Source organism: Calidris pugnax, unplaced genomic scaffold (assembly GCF_001431845.1).
Source record: "Calidris pugnax isolate Ruff unplaced genomic scaffold, ASM143184v1 scaffold237, whole genome shotgun sequence".
NCBI classification, from domain to species: Eukaryota; Metazoa; Chordata; class Aves; order Charadriiformes; family Scolopacidae; genus Calidris; species Calidris pugnax.
Window position 1 is genome coordinate 797,134 of NW_015090985.1, and position 22,474 is coordinate 819,607.

The 22,474-nt window shown below is 48.8% G+C and overlaps 2 protein-coding genes across 4 annotated transcripts in view; one reads left to right on the forward strand and one right to left on the reverse strand.

The window, feature by feature from the left end:
• Positions 1-388: 388 nt before the first annotated feature.
• ADPGK (ADP-dependent glucokinase) lies at positions 389-13,905 on the forward strand. Of its 3 annotated transcripts, none has more exons than XM_014953850.1 (8): positions 389-670; positions 3,970-4,195; positions 6,201-6,263; positions 6,878-6,998; positions 8,863-8,931; positions 10,885-11,012; positions 11,828-11,926; positions 12,900-13,905. In XM_014953850.1, exons 1-8 carry the CDS (start codon positions 456-458, stop codon positions 13,449-13,451), a joined length of 1,473 nt encoding a protein of 490 aa, XP_014809336.1. In that variant the 5' UTR covers positions 389-455; the 3' UTR covers positions 13,452-13,905. The 3 variants fall into 3 exon arrangements, with proteins under 3 accessions (XP_014809336.1, XP_014809337.1, XP_014809335.1); XM_014953851.1 differs by having other exon boundaries at positions 12,903-13,905; XM_014953849.1 differs by lacking the exons at positions 10,885-11,012; positions 11,828-11,926 and adding an exon at positions 10,181-10,279 and having other exon boundaries at positions 390-670; positions 8,863-9,059.
• Positions 13,906-20,435: 6,530 nt separating this feature from the next.
• The window catches only part of BBS4 (Bardet-Biedl syndrome 4), a 29,801-nt gene continuing 27,762 nt past the window's right edge, over positions 20,436-22,474 (reverse strand). Inside the window, exon 16 of the mRNA XM_014953841.1 lies at positions 20,436-21,604. Coding sequence (XP_014809327.1) covers positions 21,453-21,604 — 152 coding nt within the window. The 3' untranslated portion in view covers positions 20,436-21,452. The remainder of the gene's footprint in view (positions 21,605-22,474) is intronic.

Here is a 22,474-nt window from a genome sequence, read left to right on the forward strand (position 1 = left end):
CAGTCACACGGTGAGGGCCAGGCCCCGAGGCAGAACCAGGGCAGCTCTCACTGTAGGCTCCCGGGTCCAGGACTGTCTCCCTGCTGCCCGAGGGCCGGGCTCTACCGGGTCGGACCGTCCCCAGACGCCCCTGAGGCCCAGCGGCGCCCCTGAGGGAACAGCTCCCCCCCGCCATTTCCCCTCACGAAGCGCCGCCGCGCTCGCGCCGCCTCCGCCACCCGCCTTATTCCCGTAGATCAGTTACGCAGGCGGCGCCGCCGTACCTCCCGGAGGTACGTAGGTTGCGCTGAGGGAGAGGAGGCCGCGCCGTTCGCGTAGGGCCCGCCTCGATTCCCGAAGCGGCTTTACGACAGCTGGCGGCCGGCGGGGGCGGGGCGCTACGGAGGCGGCGTAAGGAGGCCGCCGCCGCCGGCGTCCCTCCTCAGGCGTGGCGGGGGAGGAGCGGCCGCCCCGCGATGTGGCAGAGGCCGGTGTGCGTGGGCCTCCTGGCCCTGGCGCTGGGCTACCTTTGCTTGCTGGGCCCCGAGCTCTCCTACTCGCCGCTGCGGCACCTCTCCGCCTCGCTGCTGGGGGGGCTGCGCGGCGCCCGCTCCCTGGAGGAACGGGTGGTGGCGGCCTGGCAGGCGGCCATCGTCCGGCCGGCCCGCCGCTGGGCGCGCGTCGCCGTCGGGTAGGTGCGGGGGGCGGGCTGTGTGTCCATGTGGCTATATATATATATATATACGTGTATGTATGTGTGAATGTATGTATGTGTGAGTGTGAGTAGGTATGTATGTGTGTGCCCTTGTGGGCAAGAAGGCCAATGGCATCCTGAGGTACATTAAGGAGTGTGGCCAGGAGGTGGAGGGAGGTCATCCTGCCCCTCTGCTCTGCCCTGGGGAGGCCCCATCTGGAGCACTGGGTCCAGTTCTGGGTTCCCCAGTTCCAGAAGGACAGGGAACTGCTGGAGAGGGGACAGCAGAGGCTACAGAGATGATGAGGGGCCTTGAGCATCTCTCTGCTGAGGAACAGCTGAGGGACTTGGGGCTTTTTAGTCTGGAGAAGAGAAGGCTGAGGGGGGATCTGATCAACACCTATAAATACTTCAAGGGTGGGTGTCAGGAGGATGGGGCCAGGCTTTTTTCAGTGGTGCCCAGGGACAGCACAAGAGGAAATGGGCACAAACTTGAACAACAGAAGTTCCATCTCAACATGAGGAGGAACTTCTTTGCTGTGAGGGTGGCAGAGCCCTGGAAGAGGCTGCCCAGGGCGGTAGGTGGTGGAGTCTCCTTCTCTGGAGACATTCAAACCCCACCTGGACAAGTTCCTGTGCAACCTGCTCTGGGTGGACCTGCTCTGGCAGGGGGTTGGACTAGATGATCTCCAGAGATCCCTTCCAACCCCATAGCATTCTGTGATTCTGTGTGTGAATATGTATGCCTGGGCCTCACCTGCCTCACCAGCGCAGCCTCCCTGAACTACTATGACACCTCGCACCAGATCTCCTGCCTGTTCATTAAACCTTTCTGTTAATTTTCCAGGCCTGTAATTTTCCAGACCGAGGGCATTTTCCCCAGGGAGATGATGGCGAATGCGGGCACCTGCCCACTGCATTGCTTAGGCAGAGGTGGCCCTTGGCCGAGGGGATTAATGGTCTGGAAAAGTCACGTCATGGTGATTTAAGTGTGTGGCATGGTTCAGACCTGATTGGCAAGCCCATCTCCTGAGACCTTATCCCCGGCTTGCTTCCTCATAAAACTAACTTATACATGGAGTCTGAGGGACTTGCAGCTGCTGGCCTGTCCCCAGGCAAGTGGCAACTGGGAAGCGTCGTCTGGCAACGAATAGGTATGAGAGATGAGTTTATGAAGTGGGGAAGTGCGTGAAGCCTCCACGACAGGGGAGAACTAACCGAGTCAAGGCAGAGAGGCCAAGAAGAGAGATGAGGGAAGGGAGAGGAGAAAGCAAGAGACACTGAAGACACCTGTGCGTGCACAGGGAAATCCAACACCCTTTCTCTTTTTAAACTGGAAAGAAGGGGAAAGTTCAGGAATATCACATTGATCTGAAACGCTCTAAGTGACCGTTAATCTTGTCGTTATATATAGCGCTTGACTCATTTTCTTTTAAATGTAAGGACATGACAGGATAACTTGACTTTGACTGAAGATTCGGCCTTCAAGTGTTGGAAGAGGTTACACCACCTCGATGGCTGTGTAGCTGATACAGTGTTAGCTGGAGTCTGTCTTCCTCTTGCATTACGGTTGTTCCATGCTTTTTCCTATGAATATATGGCAAAGTAGGTTTTCCAGTGCCTCATTTAACTTTCTCTTTCACCGCTCCTTCCAGGTGTCTTTGGTTTGTTCCTTGCTTTCTTCTTTGGTTTAAAGTGACTGAATATATATAAAAATAATATATAAGCACACCGAACTCAAAGTTCAACAGCAAACAGAGTTCATTACTGGCATATCCCTTCTCTTAAGGGAGTTTATTAAAAGCATGAAGTGTGTTAGTGGAGGAATGGTAGGAAGGGAGAAGAAAGTTGGAAGATAATTAGAGGTGTCTCACTTGAAAGAACTGTGACTTGGTTTATGGCTCCTTGCATCTTTAATGATTCATTAAAATAGAAAATTGCTGACCTTTTGCCACAGTGAGTTTGGGGCTAAAATGCTGCTTGAGCTTATTGTTTCTTTGGTTCTCTTTTCTCTGCTGCATGAGGGGGATTTTTCTCTCTGTAGTGTATGAAATGATGCACACTAGGGATGATTTCTGAGCTGGTCACCTTCTGTACTGAAAAGCCTCGGGGTTTTTGCTGTCCTTTATTTTGTATGGTGCAGCCTTCATGTGTTGTGGCTCAGATTGTGTGCGAGGGGTCAGTGACAAGGAAGGACACTAAACAGCTGTACGTTTCACAGAGTAAGGTGGATATCCTGCAAAAGTTTTATAGATTGTTTGGACCTCTGTCAGGGAAGCATGGGGCAGAGGAATGGAAACTGCATTTGACAGCAGTTCCAGAAGAAGCTTTTGTAACTGCTGGTATTGTCTTAGTCAATATTTGGTACGTATCCCTGTCTCTCTCAAACCAAGGAGTAGAAATGAAGGCAAGTGTTCATAAACTTTCTTCCTGGTTCCAGCCCAGAAAGTTTCCTGTTCTCTAGTCTGAATTAGACTGTGTTTAAGTTGATGTAATTGATCAGAAATGGAGACTGCAAGATTTAGTCATGGGTTACGCTTCACATAATGTCTAGATCTGCTGAAATGGTTCTTATCACTTCCTAAAAATTGCAGGACTTTTCTCCTGTCCGCTGTTTGGGAGAAGGCGGCATGCTGTCGCTGGAAACTTGGGATGGTCCTTTTGAAATTGCAGTTTTCAAATATTTCAACTGACAAATTGCTCTCTTGACTTCTTATAAACAGCAGCAGGTTGTGTGCGGGGTGTTGGTGTGTGCGGTTTCGGTTACTGTTAGCAGGAGCTGAAACTCCAGAGGCTGATCTAGTAGACTTCAATACTTTCACTTTTGTTTTTAACAGTTCTGAATTGCATGTATTTTTTAAGCCGGAAACATATATTTTAAAAAAGCCAACTTATTATTTTAAGAATATAAAATGTTATTCTTACTGTGCCTATTCCTTTTTGAGCAAGCCTAAGGCAGCACACGAAGTGCAAAATGTACCCCGACACATGTAAGCTGCGTGGTCCAAAGATCATTATTCTTGTTTTAATTCCCCAGAATGAAGAGAAGGGAGGGATTTCTAACAGTGTTGGAGCGCAATAAAAGCCTGTCAAAAGGAGGCTGCTTTAGGAGAGAATTTCAGGAAATTCATACACCTTTGTGGTTTTTTTTCATTTGGTTGGTTGTTTTCCCCCTTAGCACGAGGGCTGTGAACAGCAAACATCCCTGGCCGGGAAGTGATCCCAACAATATTGTCTTGCAAGTGCCCTAAGGTCCCTGTGGTTTTCCCAGTCAGCATTTTCCTTCTCTCTCCCAGGGTCAATGCCTGCGTAGACGTGGTTCTGTCTGGCGTGAAGCTGTTAGAGGCGCTGGGTCTTGAACCTGGGGATGGAAAAAATCACGTAGTCTTGAGCTCCAGACAGGACCTGAAAGAAGCGTTCGCTCACTTCATGGAAAAAGGGGCAGCTGCCGAGCGCTTCTTCAGCGACGCCGAGTCTTTCCATCACATTGCACAGACAGCCTCCGAGTACCCCGCTGCGCAGGTAGGTCTTCCACCTGAAGACAAACTCTGAGAAGCATGTTTCTTATTTTCTGCATTGGTGGTGACTTCTGTTCTCTGCCTAGGAACAGTACAAATTCTTTATGAAAGAAACCTATCCTACAGCTTGAGTGTGTTCATGACTTTCCACAAAACTCTGCACCTGCTGCAAATAGTAGGGTTTTGAATGGTCTGTCCCAAGACTGGAATGTCAGTTGGAGATGCCTCTGGAAGAGTGAAGTTATCTGGGAGCCAGATGGGGCTGGTGCTGTAAGAGGCTCCAATATCTTGTAATGAGGCAGGAAGTGAGGAAGTAGATCCAAGCGTTAGGAGTTGTAAACACTCCGATCAGCTTCAGCTCCTTAACGTGGGATTTAAATTCTCTCTAGAAGAAGTGGTGATGAAAAGAAATAATTTTTCTGAAGACTCCCTTTCCAAAAGCAAAGTTTTGTTGCTCTAATTTATACTGGGTCTTCTGAGTCTAAGTTAGCTCACTGCCAAGCAAGGTATCAGTTTCTACAAACTGCTTAATGACCCCTTCTGTGCAGTTCACCAGCTGCTTTTGAAAATGAGGAAGAGCTCTAAATGTTTTCTGTTGTTCAAGACTCTCCTTTGTTGACTTCTCACCGCATTTGCTATGTTGGCCCTTCTGTAGCCTGTTTTCTGCCACCTCTGAGTGCCTGTGATACTCACGACAGTCTGTTTTCTTCGGTTTCAAAGCTCACATCAGAGTTGCCTTACCTGAGAGTTTGACCTTTCTTACCTGAACAAACTTTCACGGGTTCTGCTTCCTTCATGTGGGCACAGGTAGCAGGTTTAACCTTGGTTTCAGAGCAGAGAAAGTATTGTTGCAGTTTTTAAATAATTGCTTGTCAGTCTTGCTAAAAAGCCACAAGTTACCACCTGCCACAAAGTTGCGCAGAGATAGGGGCTGTTTGTGTTACACATGAATTGATTCCTACAAGGGTGTGAGTTACCTCATGGCAAATACTTAAGCTTTCTCTGACTTATTCCTAACCTAACTTGTTGATGTTGTAGAGAATTGTAAAACTGTTTTGCCTTCAGCCCCAGTAAGCTTTATTATCTCCTAGACTGTTTTCTAAAAAGCTAAAATCTCTAGCCTGTTCTAAGGACAAAGAGTTGGAGAGCTGGGCAGAGAGGAACCTGATGAAATTCAACAAGGGCAAGTGTAGGGTGCTGCACCTGGGGAGGAATAACCCCCTGCACCAGGACAGGTTGGGGCTGACCTGCTGGAGAGCAGCTCTGAGGAGAAAGATCTGGGAGTCCTGGTGGACAACAGGATGACCATGAGCCAGCAATGGGCCCTTGTGGCCAAGAAGGCCAATGGCATCCTGGGGGGCATCAAGAAGAGTGTGACCAGCAGGTGAAGGGAGGTCATCCTGCCCCTCTGCTCTGCCCTGGGGAGGCCCCATTTGAAGTACTGTGTCCAGTTTTGGGCTCCCCAATTCTAGAAGGACAGGGAACTGCTGGAGAGGGGACAGCAGAGGGCTACAAAGATGATGAGGGGCCTGGAGCATCTCTCTGATGAGGAGAGGCTGAGGGACTGGGGTCGTTTTAGTCTGGAGAAGAGAAGGCTGAGGGGGGATCTGATCAACACCTATAGATACTTAAAGGGTGGGTGTCAGGAGGATGGGGCCAGTCTTTTTTCAGTGGTGCCCAGGGACAGCACAAGAGGAAATGGGCACAAACTTGAACAACAGATGTTCCACCTAAACATAAGGAGGAACTTCTGTCCTTTGAGGGTGACAGAGCCCTGGCAGAGGCTGCCCAGGGAGGTGGTGGAGTCTCCTTCTCTGGAGACATTCAAACCCCGCCTGGACACGTTCCTGTGGGACCTGCTCTGGATGGACCTGCTCTGGCAGGGGGTTGGACTAGATGATCTCCAGAGGTCCCTTCCAACCCCACAGCGTTCTGTGGTTCTTTGGCAAAGCACATATAAAGTTATCAAAGCGAGGGAACGCCCATAACTGCCTTCATTTGTTTTACAGCTTTATGTAGGAGGAAATGCTGCTCTCATTGGCCAGAAGCTTGCAGCACATCCAGACCTGAAGGTATGTGTTCCAGAAGTTTCGTGCTATTTGTTTGTCTTTAGTAGATCTTTTGTAGATTTTGGGGATCCTGCAGTTATTTCTTGGGTTATGGTGGAACATATGGTTGGCCTATAAATTGAAAAGGATAGCTGATTATATATTTTTAATTTCAGTATTTTTTAAAAAGAGCTATTGTCTAGGTGATGACTTCCAGGTTATTGGTCTCTTAAGAGTTACTGGCTTCGGTTTTAATCTTCTCTCTAATAAATATGGACCCCTGTGTCACCCTGATCCTCTAAATTTTTGTTCTCATCTTAGTTTAGGAAAAATTGGTTCTTCTTTTGAGGTGGCTGTGTGAGGGCCACATTGTTTGAGACAGACAGGGGTGAGCTCCTCTATCTTTCAGTAAGGTTGTGAGAGTGACTAGAGTTTGGTTCTAATCCTGTGATGGTTTAAGTCAAGGTGTCTGTACAGCACCTACCCAAACCCTGAAAGGGATGTAGTTTCCTGTATGAGATTATTTTACATATCAGCTGCTGCTGGGAAGAGATGAACAGATTTGGGGCCACTGCATACACTGAGATATTGGCAAGGGACATGCAGGGAAACCTTGATCATTTTTTCTTGCTTTCTAGATCCTGCTTTGTGGCCCGGTTGGTCCTAAACTCCACGAACTACTTGATGACAATGTGGTTGTGCCGCCTGAATCCATGCAGGAAAGAGATGAATTCCATCTTATCTTGGAATATCAAGCAGGTACCTTGCCAAAGGCTGGGTGGTAGCTGAGAACCCTGAACATTACTAAGATAGTCCTGGTTTTAGAGTTAGGTTTTTTTGAACTGGTTAATTCCAGAAGGGCTGTGTAAGTTATCACTACTGGCAGCTGCCACTGCACTAATCCATAATTCCATGCGCTTCAGGGGGCTGTGGTGGGTGAACAGGCATCTAAAAGTCTTTTGAGACTTTTTGCCTTTGTAATATGGTTACTGTAAATACCGACTGTGCTGCTCCTGTGCCACCCCTTTGGTTCTGGGTGCTTGTACCCTATAACCTGTGGAAACCAAGTGGGTCTGCTGGGTATAAATCTAAAGCTGTATGAACACAAAAGTAGTCCGATAATGTACCGAAATGGTACAGAGGTACAAAGGTACCATTTAACCACGTGCAGATGAAGTTCAGGGTAACTCTAATATACTGGCTAAGCCAAATCTGGATGTATTTTCTTGGCTGTTCTCAACCTGCATCATTCCACACTAGGCCTGTCTCAAAACGTTCAGAAAGGATGTGTTGGTGTGACAGAAGAGGGAATATTTGGCAAGGAGAGGGGCAAGAACCACCTTATTAAACATTTCCAGCAGCAGCACTAACGTGGAGCAGCACCCAAAGCATGCACTCAGCTGGACTTCTGCCTGAAACAAGGGTACCAGAACTGACAAGGGCCGTGACACAGGGCCACTTGGAAAATCACACTGATCCCTTAAGTAAATCTGCAGTAGCAGGAAAATCACACTGATCCCTTAAGTAAATCTTAATTGTTCCTGCTCCTGGGAGCATCACGATTAGACGATACGTTAGTAGATGATATCTCCTCAGCATCTCTGTTCTCGGTTGCAAAGCTGGGGATCTTTGCCCTCGACACAGCTTTGCCGTAAGACTTTTCTTAAGGGGAGGTGGCGCTGATGGCTGTTGATGCTGGTTTAGTGGCTTTTCCACAAATGCTGATTATATTCTCCAAACTCTAACCAGTGTACAGTCTGGGAGAGCCTGGTGAAGAAGTACACAGGCTGGCTCTAAGGTGGAGATCCTGCCTATAACAGAAGATACCCCCAAAAACGCCTGTGTCTCAAGAGTTTTCTGTTCAAGCTGCCCTTTGTGACCTGTGTTTATTTACTCCCTTGCATTTCTTTCTGCCCAGTTATCGTAAGGGGCAGGAGGCACGGCCTGCTGCCTGAGCAGAGATGTGTGTGCAGATGGGGAGAGCTGGCAGAGGGCTGGCCAGTTGGACTGTGACTTGTGCCATTTATATCCTCTCCGGGCTCGCTGTCAGTACCCTGTTTTCTCATGGTTCAGTGTCCCCCAGCCAGAGCCCGTTTAATTTGTGATCTTATCCAGGAATAAAACCATTTACACGTAGAGCACTGATGCAGCTCTATTTCTGCAGAGCTTTTCTGGGAGCTCCCTAGTGGGGAACAGTAAGAGCCACCAGATTTATCGGGGTGTCCCTTCATGATACAGCGTAAGCCAAGCTGACAATGGTTGTTACCAGAAGGGGAAGGTCTCCCCTCTCTTTGCACATCCTGCACACTCCAAATATTTGGCGTGAGCTGGCTGTGACACGTAATTGCACGCTAAACTAAAACATCTGATTAAAACATCACAAAGCTTGCAAAACCAAAAAAGTATTGAATTCTCCTTCTGATCAGACAAGCAGCTAAATAAGGAGCGAATGAAGAGAAAAAGAGCAAGACTACTTTTATGGCTGGCAGTAGCTGTTAATTGGACACAGACATTGTGAAACTGTGCCTTCAGATTCCAGCAGGATATCCCCAAACAGTCTCCAGATGTGTGGTTGGATTTGCTTCTCTTCTGTGTTAACGTGCGTCTGTTTGTTCCGCCTTAGGTGAAGAGTGGGGACGGGTGAGAGCACCCAACGCCAACCGCTTCATCTTCTCCCATGACCTATCAAATGGTGCATTAAATATGCTGGAAGTGTTTGTGTCCAGCTTGGATGAATTTCAGCCAGATCTGGTGGTACTTTCAGGGCTTCACATGATGGAAGGACAGAGCAAGGAGATGCGGCAGAGACGGCTTATGGAGGTGAGGTACTTGGACACCACCTTAATTTCCCTTCCAACAAATGCTTTGTGGCAAACTTTTGGTTTCTTAGGCTTGAACTTGTAATTGGGCTGTGTCTTCACATCTCCCACAAAGCTTTTCAGTGCTGTGTGCTAAAAGAATGTGAACTGTAGGAATGGCCAAAGGCTAAACCTGTAACTTGTGTTTCTTGGATACAGTGGGCTGTCCAGGGGAAAAAAACCACAGGTCTGGCTGGAGTACGGTGACATGGTTACCAGAGCTGATCTGGTGGCTAAATTACACTTTCTCTATCCCAGATGCTAAGATGATTGGGGTTACAATCAAGACTTCCATTCCTGAGGCAGCATCTGTTAGATGGTCCAAGAGGCCACCTTCTCATCTGAGTCCAAAAGAGCTCCACCACATTTTATTTTTTCACATCTCCCACAAAGCTTTTCAGTGCTGTGTGCTAAAAGAATGTGAACTGTAGGAATGGCCAAAGGCTAAACCTGTAACTTGTGTTTCTTGGATACAGTGGGCTGTCCAGGGGAAAAAAACCCACAGGTCTGGCTGGAGTAGAGTGACATGGTTACCAGAGCTGATCTGGTGGCTAAATTACACTTTCTCTATCCCAGATGCTAAGATGATCGGGGTTACAATCAAGACTTCCATTCCTGAGGCAGCAGATGGTCCAAGAGGCCACCTTCTCATCTGAGTCCAAAAGAGCTCCACCACATTTTATTTTTATTTACAGATCAGCACCTGTCTTACAGCCAATTGCCCTTCCTCATGCAATGCACTAGTTTTGGGGTTTTTTTTCCCTTTTTCTCAGTTCTAGGATCAGCTGTTCTACAGCTGCTTCAGATTTGCAAGGTTTCTGAATTAGTCCATTAGAAAGTGGGTGCAGATGAGGGTTAGATCTGGTTTTCCTGCTCTGGGATTCTGAAAACTAGTTGTTTTTATTTCTTCCCCTTAGCAGTACATTCTGGCACTTCTGAGAGATCTCAATTGGAATTGTGTTTAAATCCATACACGAGAAGATTAAACAATGTGTATCTCTGAGTTAAAACCCCTTTGTTCCTCGTGTTTCTTGATGAATATATGTTTTAGGGTGGTTTTTTTCTTTCCCTGTACCCCTGTAGGCTGTGGCCTCCATCTCCGATATCCCTACGGACATCCCCATACACCTGGAGCTGGCCAGTATGACCGATCAAGACTTCATGAGCAACATTGTGCATCAGGTAACGAAAAAGAAAGGACACACTCTTTTTATCAGTTTCCTTTTCTTCAGTAGCACAACGCAGAGACCAGTAGATGAATATAGAGAACTTAAAATTAGGGCTATCCATTTGGAGATCAATTTGAGAACGTGGGTTTAACGTCTGCCTTTGTGTTCTGGAAGCTGCTGTTTTCTCTGCTGAGCTCACCAGAGTCTCCTTTGTGCAGTGAAGGAGAACTGTAATGACTTGGGGCTTCGCAGAGGACACATTTGTTTTCTTTAGCTCAGAGAGAGTATTCAATTTAGGTAGGTCTCTCTGGGAAGTGGCATTGAGGAGGTATCTGTAATGCTCTGGGTTGATCATCAGACCGTTTTCAGCAAGGAGGAAGGATTTTCTGCAGATCTGAGTTTATTCGCCGACTGTATTCAGTAAAAATAGTGTGGTGAATACAGCTGGGCTCTGTTCTCTGATGTAAGGAGTTTTTGCAGTCACGAGTGACCCAGGAGAATATGCTCAGCTCCACTGATAGAAGTCACTTTGGCCAGTTCAGATTTTGCAGGCTTGCAATTTCTAGAAAAAAACAGGATTTGAATTTATAATTTTCTTCTCCCATGACCTATCAAATGGTGCATTAAATATGCTGGAAGTGTTTGTGTCCAGCTTGGATGAATTTCAGCCAGATCTGGTGGTACTTTCAGGGCTTCACATGATGGAAGGACAGAGCAAGGAGATGCGGCAGAGACGGCTTATGGAGGTGAGGTACTTGAACACCACCTTCATTTCCCTTCCAGCAAATGCTTCGTGGCAAACTTTTGGTTTCCTAGGCTTGAACTTGTAATTGGGCTGTGTCTTCACATCTCCCACAAAGCTTTTCAGTGCTGTGTGCTAAAAGAAGAATGTGAACTGTAGGAATGGCCAAAGGCTAAACCTGTAACTTGTGTTTCTTGGATACAGTGGGCTGTCCAGGGGAAAAAAACCCACAGGTCTGGCTGGAGTAGAGTGACATGGTTACCAGAGCTGATCTGGTGGCTAAATTACACTTTCTCTATCCCAGATGCTAAGATGATCGGGGTTACAATCAAGACTTCCATTCCTGAGGCAGCAGATGGTCCAAGAGGCCACCTTCTCATCTGAGTCCAAAAGAGCTCCACCACATTTTATTTTTATTTACGGATCAGTGCCTGTCTTACAGCCAATTGCCCTTCCTCATGCAATGCACTAGTTTTGGGGTTTTTTTTCCCTTTTTCTCAGTTCTAGGATCAGCTGTTCTACAGCTGCTTCAGATTTGCAAGGTTTCTGAATTAGTCCATTAGAAAGTGCCGAGTTGGGTGCAGATGAGGGTTAGATCTGGTTTTCCTGCTCTGGGATTCTGAAAACTAGTTGTTTTTATTTCTTCCCCTTAGCAGTACATTCTGGTGCTTCTGAGAGATCTCAATTGGAATTGTGTTTAAATCCATACACGAGAAGATTAAACAATGTGTATCTCTGAGTTAAAACCCCTTTGTTCCTCGTGTTTCTTGATGAATATATGTTTTAGGGTGGTTTTTTTCTTTCCCTGTACCCCTGTAGGCTGTGGCCTCCATCTCCGATATCCCTACGGACATCCCCATACACCTGGAGCTGGCCAGTATGACCGATCAAGACTTCATGAGCAACATTGTGCATCAGGTAACGAAAAAGAAAGGACACACTCTTTTTATCAGTTTCCTTTTCTTCAGTAGCACAACGCAGAGACCGGTAAATGAATATAGAGAACTTAAAATTAGGGCTATCCATTTGGAGATCAATTTGAGACCGTGAGTTTAACGTCTGCCTTTGTGTTCTGGAAGCTGCTGTTTCCTCTGCTGAGCTCACCAGAGTCTCCTTTGTGCAGTGAAGGAGAACTGTAATGACTTGGGGCTTCGCAGAGGACACATTTGTTTTCTTTAGCTCAGAGAGAGTATTCAATTTAGGTAGGTCTCTCTGGGAAGTGGCATTGAGGAGGTATCTGTAATGCTCTGGGTTGATCATCAGACCGTTTTCAGCAAGGAGGAAGGATTTTCTGCAGATCTGAGTTTATTCACCGACTGTATTCAGTAAAAATAGTGTGGTGAATACAGCTGGGCTCTGTTCTCTGATGTAAGAGGTTTTTGCAGTCACGAGTGACCCAGGAGAATATGCTCAGCTCCACTGATAGAAGTCACTTTGGCCAGTTCAGATTTTGCAGGCTTGCAATTTCTAGAAAAAAACAGGATTTGAATTTATAATTTTAAAAAACCCTCTGTTTCTTTGCAGAATTTCTTTCCTGCAGATCCTGATGGTTCCTTGTTTAGCTTGACACAGCTCTAATCTTGGTGTTAGGAGTGTTTCACATGGACTTGATGTTTTGTTACTCTTTAACGTCAAAGTGTGTGTCTAGAACATGAATGGCACAAAAAGAGCAGTACCTTTGGTGTGACATGTCTTCTTGGCTGAGTCATTCTTGCAAAGCTGTTGAAGTGGGGCAGCTTGTGGCTTCTGTCTGCATCTCTCTGGGGAACTGGGTGCTCCCTGCTGCTGAGGGCGCTGGCGATGGAGCCAGTAAAACCGATACCCTGAGCGAGGGAGACCAAGGTCTGATTCTGTCCCCGAGGGACCAACTGTTGCCCTGTGTTTCCGTTAGCAGGTCTTTCCCCTGGTGAACTCCATTGGGCTGAACGAGCAGGAGCTGCTCTTCCTCACGCAGTCCGCCTCCGGGCCCCACGCCTCCCTCCCTTCCTGGAGCGGCGTTCCCGACGTGGGCGTAGTCAGCGACATCCTCTTCTGGATCCTGAAGGAGCATGGGAAGATGGCGGAGCGGGCCTCCGACCTCACGCGCGTCCACTTCCACACCCTGGCCTATCACATCCTCGTCACGGTGGATGGCTACTGGGGCAACCAGGTGGCTGCAGTGGCTGCCGGGGCCAGAGCCGCGGGGACTCAGGCCTGCGCCACCCAAACCATCGACACCCACAAAGTCTTTCTGAAAGCTCCTCTGGAGTTTGTGACCTCCCAGATAGAGGCACCTTCCCCGATCTCTTTGGATCCGGACGAGCCGGTGGTGCACTGGCACAGAGAAGGCATCTCCTTCCATTTCACTCCCGTTTTGGTGTGTAAAGATCCTGTCCGGACCGTGGGACTCGGGGACGCTATTTCAGCAGAAGGACTGCTATACTCAGAGATATATCCTCAGTAGAAGACTAAGACCCTCCTTTTTCTCCGGTGTCTGAGGAATCATCGTGTTCTTTTTAGGATTTCAGCCCGGGATGGTATAGGAACAGAACTGGGGTGTGGGGTGTTTTCTGGATATAACTGAAAAAGAGCCAAAGAATAATTCCAGGTATAAACTGTCAGATACATTCCAGTCACTTGGCAGTGACTCGAAGGCGTCGCGTTTAGGTGCAGATGTTTTAGTATTTAATGTGAAAACTGATTTTTGCTTTGTCTTAAGCATGTGGGGAGGGAAACAAACATCAAACTCCCTGTTTGGTGCAGGTTTGGTGTCTGTAACCCTGAAGGGGTCTGGTCTGTCAGCGCTGGGAAGCGCAGCAGCCAGGAGAGTTCCTGTGCGTGGATCCCAGGGAGAGCACAGCACTGCTCAGCCCTGTCCTGCCTCTGATAAATTAAAAATAAAAGGCTCTTGCATTATCTCCTCGCAGCACATGGCTACGTGGCAAGAGCAGACCTTCCCCTTGCTCGGTGTGGGGATGGAATCACCTCCCAGCCTCCGCTGCCCCAGAGTCCCAAAATGTGATGCACGTTGTACCTACTCACTAAAGGCACAGAGAAAACCTGACTCGGGCTGCACACGTGATTTTGGGTCTGTGTTGTCTCTGTGACTAAAGACACTCAGCTGAGCCCTAGGAGCCCATGCTTAGTTATTGGGCAACTATAAGTGAAGATAATCAGGGTTTCTGTTGGGGGAGAACAGCTTTATCTTCTTGCCAGGTAAGCCCAAGATGTTACCCGTGTTTGCTGTACACTGAAAGCCAAGAGTTCCAGCCAGGGGGGTCACAGCTGGAGTTCTTTGCTAACAGTGGGTGCTTCTGGCTGGCATTTCACAGAAGAGCTAGGGAGTGCTGGAGACTATTCTTTTTGTACCAGAGCAGTTGTGCAATTTCCTTCAGTTTCCTGCCTTCCGTTCAGCAGGGGTAATAGAGCTGGGGTAATAGAGTAGGGAAGGGCCTTCTGGAGGCTCAAAAGCTGCAACAGCCTTTTCCAGGTGAGACTGGAGAGAGAAGGGCTTTTTTAGGGTTTGATTTTGATTTCTTTTTTTTTCTCTGAGTAGATGACGGATAGTTTCTTTGCTCTGGACAGCCTTTGGAATTAAAAAAAAGTAGAACCATGTGTCCCTGTTAAATACTTGGCTTCTGTTTTTTCCTCTTTGTAGCAGCACGCTGTGGATTGCGGGTGGGTTTTTTTTTTGTCTCTTTCCAGCACGGTTCCTGTCTCTGTCCTCTTCCAGGAAAGTCACGTGTGTTTGCACAGCCACCATACACCTTTTTTCAGTCGAAGTGGATGAAATGCAGTCGGTGTGTGTGTGCTGTGTCTGTGTGTGCCTGCGCTGCAGCAGAACCTCTGGGAGGTCCCTTGGGGTCAGGCTGTGCCTGGGAAGGGAGAGGAGGAGGGTCCGTGTGGCTCAGGCCGGAGTGAGCTGTCCCAGTAATGCTGTTGTGTTGCTGTCAGGGATGTTCTCCTGTTGGAAAATGCCACGGCGAATGCTCTGTGAGGATAAAAACTGGCAGCTGTTGTAACTTGTACTGACTTAGCACACAATGCTGTCTGTCAATGGAGATTTAACTCAGCTTTCCCTCTGAGCAAAGTCTTCTGTGCTGGACTGGAGGAGAAATACAGCCAGTGCTGTGCTTTCCTGCAGCTTATCCCATCCTCATCCCATCCTCATCTTCTGTTGAGTCTCAGCATTTATCTTGGTGCTGGATCTTCTTAAGAATGGAAGTATATCTTGGACCTTGCCCAAGAGTGAGTTATGTTTGGATTTAGCAGGACTGTTACAGGCCTAAATTACCTCTTTTTTTTTTTTTTAAACTACTTTGAATAAATAAGTGCTGTAAACAAGTATGAGAAAGGAGTCTATTGCTTAGACTGGGCCTAAAAGTTAAACTCTAATTATTATATTAATTCCTCTTGCCTGCTGCTCCTGTGCTTTCTGACCAGGTGATATTTCTTCTGCAGCCTGTTGTCGTGGTGCTGAGAGTCGCTTCTCAAATGAGCGCTGCTCCGTCCTCGTACCTGCTTTGGTGGGGCTCAGAGAGCTCTCCTGGTCACCAGATCCACTTAGGGAGGGTGATTGCTGCGTGTGACAGGCTGATCAGACACGCTGCTCCTGGCCCTGATGAAGTTTTGAACCCATCTATATGATAATAAACCCAGCCCCCTGCCTTCCCTTGGTGTTCCACACGCTGTGAACACGATGCGCTCAGCTTCCCTCTGCCTCCCCAAACTGCATTACAGGCAGGGGCTGCCCGGGCTCCCCACGGCCCTTCCTGCAGCTGGGGGCTGCCCCCACAGCGACAGCAAATCAAAGCTGCTCTTCTGCAGCAGACCCCCCTGAACCACGGAAACGGAAACCGCTACTGGGGTTTTTTGGTCTGTACGTGGGGGAAGAAAACCAGTGAAATTTCTAGTGATCGTGGGCTTTGGTGTTCGGTTGGTTTGGGTTTTTTTGTGAAACACAGAAGTCCTTGTAGGTTTAAACACATTTATCTAATGGATTTTAAAAATCCATCTCTCTCTTCACCATGAAGAAACAAAAGCATTGCTGAAGTACTAAAGCTTCAGCTCCGGGCTTGAAGTAATCTCTGCTTTCCCCTGATCCTCTCTATCTTTACAAATCCTGTTTGTTCCTGTGTGTTACTCACACCTTGAAACCCAGAGCGAGGGGTGACTCAAACCTCAGCTGCCCTCGTGCTCCCCGCTGGACACGCTGATTCGCAGGTGGTTTGCTGGAGATGCAGCACCTGAGCTCATCACAGCGACGCTCTGGAGGATAAAACCTGTGCACGGTGCCATTTCCCCTCCGTGTGCTGGCACAGCCACCTCGGGTTGGGCTTTTCTTTCTTACCCTGGATCAAAAATGAGCAGTGCTTCGTGTCTCTCCCATGTGTGTCACTTGCTGAAGGCCAGGCTGTGGGTGGCACTTTGAAAGGAGATGTTCCTGCTCTGCTGAGCCCATGGTGATGTGCGAGTACCGCCGGGCCATGGCAGAGCCCACCCCAAATCCAGCTCTTCCCAAAAATACTTTGGTATTTTTTTTTTTCTCTCTCCGGGGCGTTTTGCAGCATCACTAAGGATTTTTTTTACTTCTGTGTTTCTTGGTTCTCTCCTGTCTGGTATCAGAGATCTTCTACCCCAGTTTATTTTAAGACCAGTTAGTTAGCCTACGGTAGGGGTTGCTCTTCGTAGTTACCTCTAATTTACCTCCCTACAACAATTAACAGAACCCAAAAGTAGATTTTTAAACTGTGAAATGCTACTTGTGGTCGGCAGGAAAATCTGGAATTTATATTTTTACAGCTTCAGTGGGATTACTTTGTGTCCTGCATTAAATCAGTATTTGAAGGCGAATGTTTGTTTCAAGCCATATTAATTGTCCTCTAGTGCAATTAATGTTTTGGTAAAAGCAGACAGTTCAGTTTGAAACCCGTGCTCACACCAAAGTGGTAATTTAACGTTTAAAATAAATTGCATCTTGTGGACTCACTGGTTAAAACCAGCTGGAAGACACCACAGGAACTGTCCCACCTTCTCCACCGAAGCACTAATGAGGTCACTAGAGAGAGAAATGGGACTATTAAAGGTTGTCTTTGCTCTTCATTAACCTTAGAATGGTTAGAGTTGGATGGGGCCTTAACAATCATTGAGTCCCAGCCCCCCTGCCCTGGGGTTTGTGAAGTTTGAGGGGGGGTGGGGGCAGAGGAAACCCACGTGCAACAAGCTGTTGTGTGCAGTGTGTCCCTCAGCCCTGCTCCACCAGCCCCGACTCTGAACTTCACCCAGGAGGCAGAACATCCTTCTGGTGGCTGCTCAGAGACACGAGATGAAACTCTCTCCTGTAACAGAAGGAGCAGTTCCTTGTGTAGTATCTCAGGTGGATCCTCGGCACCTCCCAGGCTGAATCCTCAGGGAGTCACTGATCCCGGCTCCGGTGGGAGGGTGTTCTCTCAGCGAAGGAGACACACGTGGGCTGGAAACCTGGGAATGGTGTCTGTTCCCAACCCCCCACTTCAGCCCGTAGTGGCTGAAGAACACAAAGGCTGGCAGCTGGGGGGGACCATCTCAGTAAAACACATGTGGGGGAAACAAACAAACAAAAATAAATCCCCTGAAACCCTCCCCTCTGAATTTCTCAGGAAAGCTGCTCCCGGGGAAAACTGGGTTCCAACCTCACCTTTCGTTAAAAAGCACTAATTTGTGTGCAGTTTGGTTCGAGGGGGTGGCGAAGCTTTCCTTGCAGCACAACTGTCTTCTCTAGTATCTAAAAGAGTGAACAACTTGGCAATAGGTGGGGTTTTGAGCACATTTCTCTGTAGAGCTTATGATTTTAGTAAAGTTTGGTTTTCTTCATTCAGCACCGAGGCTGGGCTGTCCCTGGAGAAGAGGCTTTGCTGCCTGAAACCCACTTCCCAAGGGGGAAGTCTCAGTTTTTAACACCTTGGGCAAGGAGAGGACGTTGAGTAGGAGCCAAGGTCCTCCTTGCTCAGTGTTGTCCGGGAGCAGGGGGGGGCTCACGCTGACGCTGCCCCATCACAAACCCCGTTGTCTCGGGGACCTCAAACCCCACGATGTCTGGGTGGAGCACACGGTGCTGGGGGGGCAGGTCATTGCTCTTGGGTGGGCAGGTCATTGCTTGTGGCTGAAACAAGGTCTCGCTGCTCAGGTGTTGCTGTGGGAGGGTTTTCTAGTCTCTTTCCAGCGAGGAAGCCAAGCTGCGTGATTTAACCTGGCTGATGATAGACATTTTTCTAAAAAGAGGAAAAAAAGTCCTAAAGCAGATGGTTTCTACTTCCCTAGAAATTAAGCTCATTATTCCTTTCCATCTTAAAATTTCAATTAGGGGGGGAAAAGAGAAGATCAGAATTATGGCTGATGCCAGAAACAGGTTTTGGAACATAAGGAGCGGTTTCCAAAGTCCCTGAATGGTTTTAGCGTGGTCCTGCTGAAAAATCCCTGCCTTATTTTCAATGCAGAGACCAGTCCAGCTTCATTCTCATCATCAGACAGCACAAAACCCCCTCTCCTTAAAGATACCATGGGTTTACTGTATGCAGATGCCATCCTCACGGCACCGAGAGGGGACAGGATGAGGAATTGCAGCTCTATTTATTACCCCACTGTAATTACACAGCTAAAAATGCTTTCTTAGACACGAAGCTCCCTCCTGCTCTGTTCAAATCCCCAAAGGAAGAAGGTGCTGCTGCTTCACAGAAGGAGAACTGGTTCATTGTCTGCGTAAGCTTTTCACCAAAATACAGAATTATATATATATATTTACAGTACCTCCAAATGTAGCACACCCTCTGTACCACCCGGTGATGTTTCCCCATAAACCCATCCCAACAGCACTGGTGGCACTGGGTGAGAGAGGGGAGACTTGTGGTTGTTCCTGGTCTCTGGCTGTAGGGTGAGGTGGGACGAGGGCTGTTCCCATCTGCTGAAGGTAGCAGAGGAGCTCCATAGTGCTCCAGTCTGAGGTCACTTTCCTTTTTCACACCCAGCAGAAGGCGGGGAAAGGAGCTCATGAAGTCACAGGGAAGGGTCACGAGCAGATGGGGGGAACCTTCCTGCAGCAGCGATGCTGGTGCCCACCTGCCTGGAACCACCCTCTTCTGCTCACTCTTCCTTCTGCTGGGACTTCCACAGCTGGTAAAGTCACAAGGAAGGGTCACGAGCAGATGGGGGGAACCCTCCCGCAGCAGCGATGCTGGTGCCCACCTGCCTGGAACCACCCTCTTCTGCTCACTCTTCTTTCTACTGGAACTTCCACGGCTTGAACACCTTTGTGATAAGACTAAAATATTTACAGCAGGCAGATGTTATTGGAAAAAAATGTCTGGAACTAAAGTTCTGGGGGTGAAGAGTTCCCCCCACCCTCCCTCTCTTCCCCAGGCGCTCTGTTACGCTGCACCCACTTTCTGTGTAAAAACTTTAATGTGAATAAAATGGCTGCACCGTACCCGATTTACGCTGCCTCTTGGCTGCTTTGTTTAAATTCCCTGCTGCTCCACCAAAATCCTCTTGTTTCCTTCAGCTCCTCGCCCGAGGGAAGCCCTTCGGGGGCACTGCCCTGAAGCTGCACCCACACAGCCCCAGCAGCAGAGGATGGGGAAAAAAAGCCACTCTTGAGCTAAGGAGGCAGTTTGGGCAATGAGAGGAGAAGTGAGGGGTTCCTACTCTTTGAGTGCTCTCCGGGGAGCAGGACAGCACTGCAGGTCCTGGTTACGCTCTGAAGATGCAGCAAGGTCACTGTGGGCAACAGCAGCCACCCAACAACAACCAGAGGGTGTTCGTGGGTCCCGAGCTCCATCACGCTGCTCCTACGCTGAGGCTACAGAGAAGTTCCCGTGAGCAACCGTGCTCTGATGGACTCGTTAGTTATGGAGCCAGACAACGCAACAGCGCAGAAATAAAAGCAGGAAATATATTTTAAAAAGCTGGGGAGGGAGTCTAAAATACAAACACACTGAGCCCGAACCTTCGGCTTCGCTGGGGAAGCGCTACATGTGCCGCTGGGAGAATTCAGAGGGCAAGTCCCCCGGGCAACGGTGGCTTTGTGGCCTTCTCAGTATGCAGATGAGGAAAAAACCCTCCATTTAACCCAATTACTAGGTCTTTCTGTAAAGTGTGATGGTCCTTCCTTTAGTTCCCAACAGCAGTTTTTTTGAGGGACTGTCTCAAGCTCAGGATAAATCCCAGAGGCAACAAACGGACAGGGAAAGGGAAGGCTGAGATGGCGCTGTTCGGGGATGGAAACGTTTCCAAAGCTTCTCCAGTATCACAGGGGCATTAAATTCCTGGCTCTGCTAACCAACGGGCTGCTTTGTCGCCTTGCAGTGAGCAGAAGTGATTTCTCCCAAAATTAACCTGCAAGGAGGGCACAACCACATTCAGCATGTGGCTGTGGTCACACTAAAACAATTTAAATTGAGCATCGAAGCTAAACCATTCAGCACGTGGCTGCGGTCCCACTAAAACAATTTAAATTGAGCATCGAAGCCGACCATGTGGCTTTTCCCAAAAGGCTTGCTCTTGTGTTCCCTGCAAACCGATCCTTCCCCCCATGCTGGGCAACACCAATTCTCCAGGAGGAACCCCCATCCCGGGAGCACGGAGCTTCACTGAAGCTCATTTACCCTCTTTATCAGCAAACGATGAGGAATTACAGACTTTTTTGCTGCTGCAGCTCAGCCCCTGAGCCCCTGCCTTGCTGTGGGCCAGCTTTGCAACCTTCTGGGCTACCACGTAGAAGTTTGCTCTTAAAACCAGGTTGGACTCAAGAAATGCAAAGTGATCCTGGGATGGGAAGGTGGATGGTTCCTAAAGGAGCCGGCTCAGTGGCCAACAAACACCCGGCCTCCTCCCTTCAGCCTTGAGAAAGCATTTACGGAGTCTTGCCCGTGTGAAATGGGGAGCCCAAGCCCATCACTCCAGGATGTGCCTGTCCCCGGCCTGGCTTTCTGCTCTGCTCTTGGTGCTCACCTTCACCCCTCTCCCAGCGTGCTCCCACTGACCCTGGGGGCTTCCTCAGCCGCTTCAAATTCAGCCACTAGGAGGGTCTGACCCTCCTCAGCGTCCAGGATGCTACTACTCAGGATGCTACCTCACTACTGCCAGCTCTTCTAAACACACTGCCTGCCCCAGCACCCTCTGCAGGACTTACACCCAAACACTGAAGACCTCCATCTCTGGAGAGATGGATCTCCATCCTCCGGTCTCTTGTAGGAAGCTGGGACCACACTAACAGTAGCTACACAAAACCTCTTCTGGTCGCTGCAACCATTCCTTGGGAGAAGGCAGAGACCACGTGCTAAAATCATTAACAGAAAACAGCTGCATTTAGACTAACTGACAGTGGGGTGAAGCCGCTGTGGGTCAGGGGAGAGGGCAGGTCCCTTTCCCCACAAGTCCACAGGCAGTGCTGGAGATGATCTGCACCTGCCTGTCTCCACCAGAGCCCGTCCTACTCTGCTGCCTGCCGGCTCCTGCGCTTCTCCTTCCTCTGTTCCTCCGTCCCTGGTGGTGCTGGGGTCTCCTCGGGGCTCGTTTCGGAGCCTGGTTCTGGCTCCAGGGGCAGGGAGGGAGGCTTTGCCAGGGGAGCTGATGCTCCAGCGCCTGGGGAGAGAACACAGTCACAGTTACTATGTGACCACACCTCTTTAGTCTAGTCTTTTTGCCCTTCCGGGCAGCACGGAGATGCAGAACAACCCCAGCATTAATTACTCTCAAATTTCTTCTGTCCTGTCTGAGCAGTAGCTCACGAGCACCCAACTCAGGAGTTCTCCAGCCAGAGACCTTGCAGCGCCCAAAGGTCCGCTGAAGGGACGCTCAGGTACAGGCTCTGGTTCAGCTGGGGGAGGTCAGCACAAACTCAGGAACTGGCTCACACTTGGGAAGGGAAAACAGCTCCACTCAAGCTGCTTCATACTCAAGCTCGAGCCAAACCCACAGAGTTGTCCTCAGTTCACAGCTTTAGCAAACTCGGGGAGACTTTCCAGGCAGTACAAGTAGCCTCTTACAGAGTAAAATCAAAACAGGATACTTCCCTGCTGAAGCTGTTTCTACGCTTAGATTTAGGCTGACAACTGCTGTTATGAACCAGCTCCCTGCTCTGATGTGGACTGATAAAGTTCTTCAGGTCTTTAGTCCTTCCAAACTCCCATATGCTTTGTTGTTCACCTTTCCTAAGCCTTCCCTGCATGGAAAGTTTATTCCACGCGTGAGAAATGGCAGAGGTCCTTGGGGGCACCAAAGAAAGAGGCCTGGATTGCTCAGCCTCTCGCCTGGCTTGGTCCCAAGGAAACAAGATGAAGAGTGACAGAAAATCCCCCCGATGAGCAGTATCTCTAGCACATTCCTCCTGGGAAGCCAAGGGGTGAGAGGAGGTCAGGCTACGAAGGACGGCTCAGGAGATGCTCCTCCCCAGCCCCAGCGAGAAGCAGCTCATACAGATACTGGCCAAAGCCTTCCAAGGCTGATGCCATC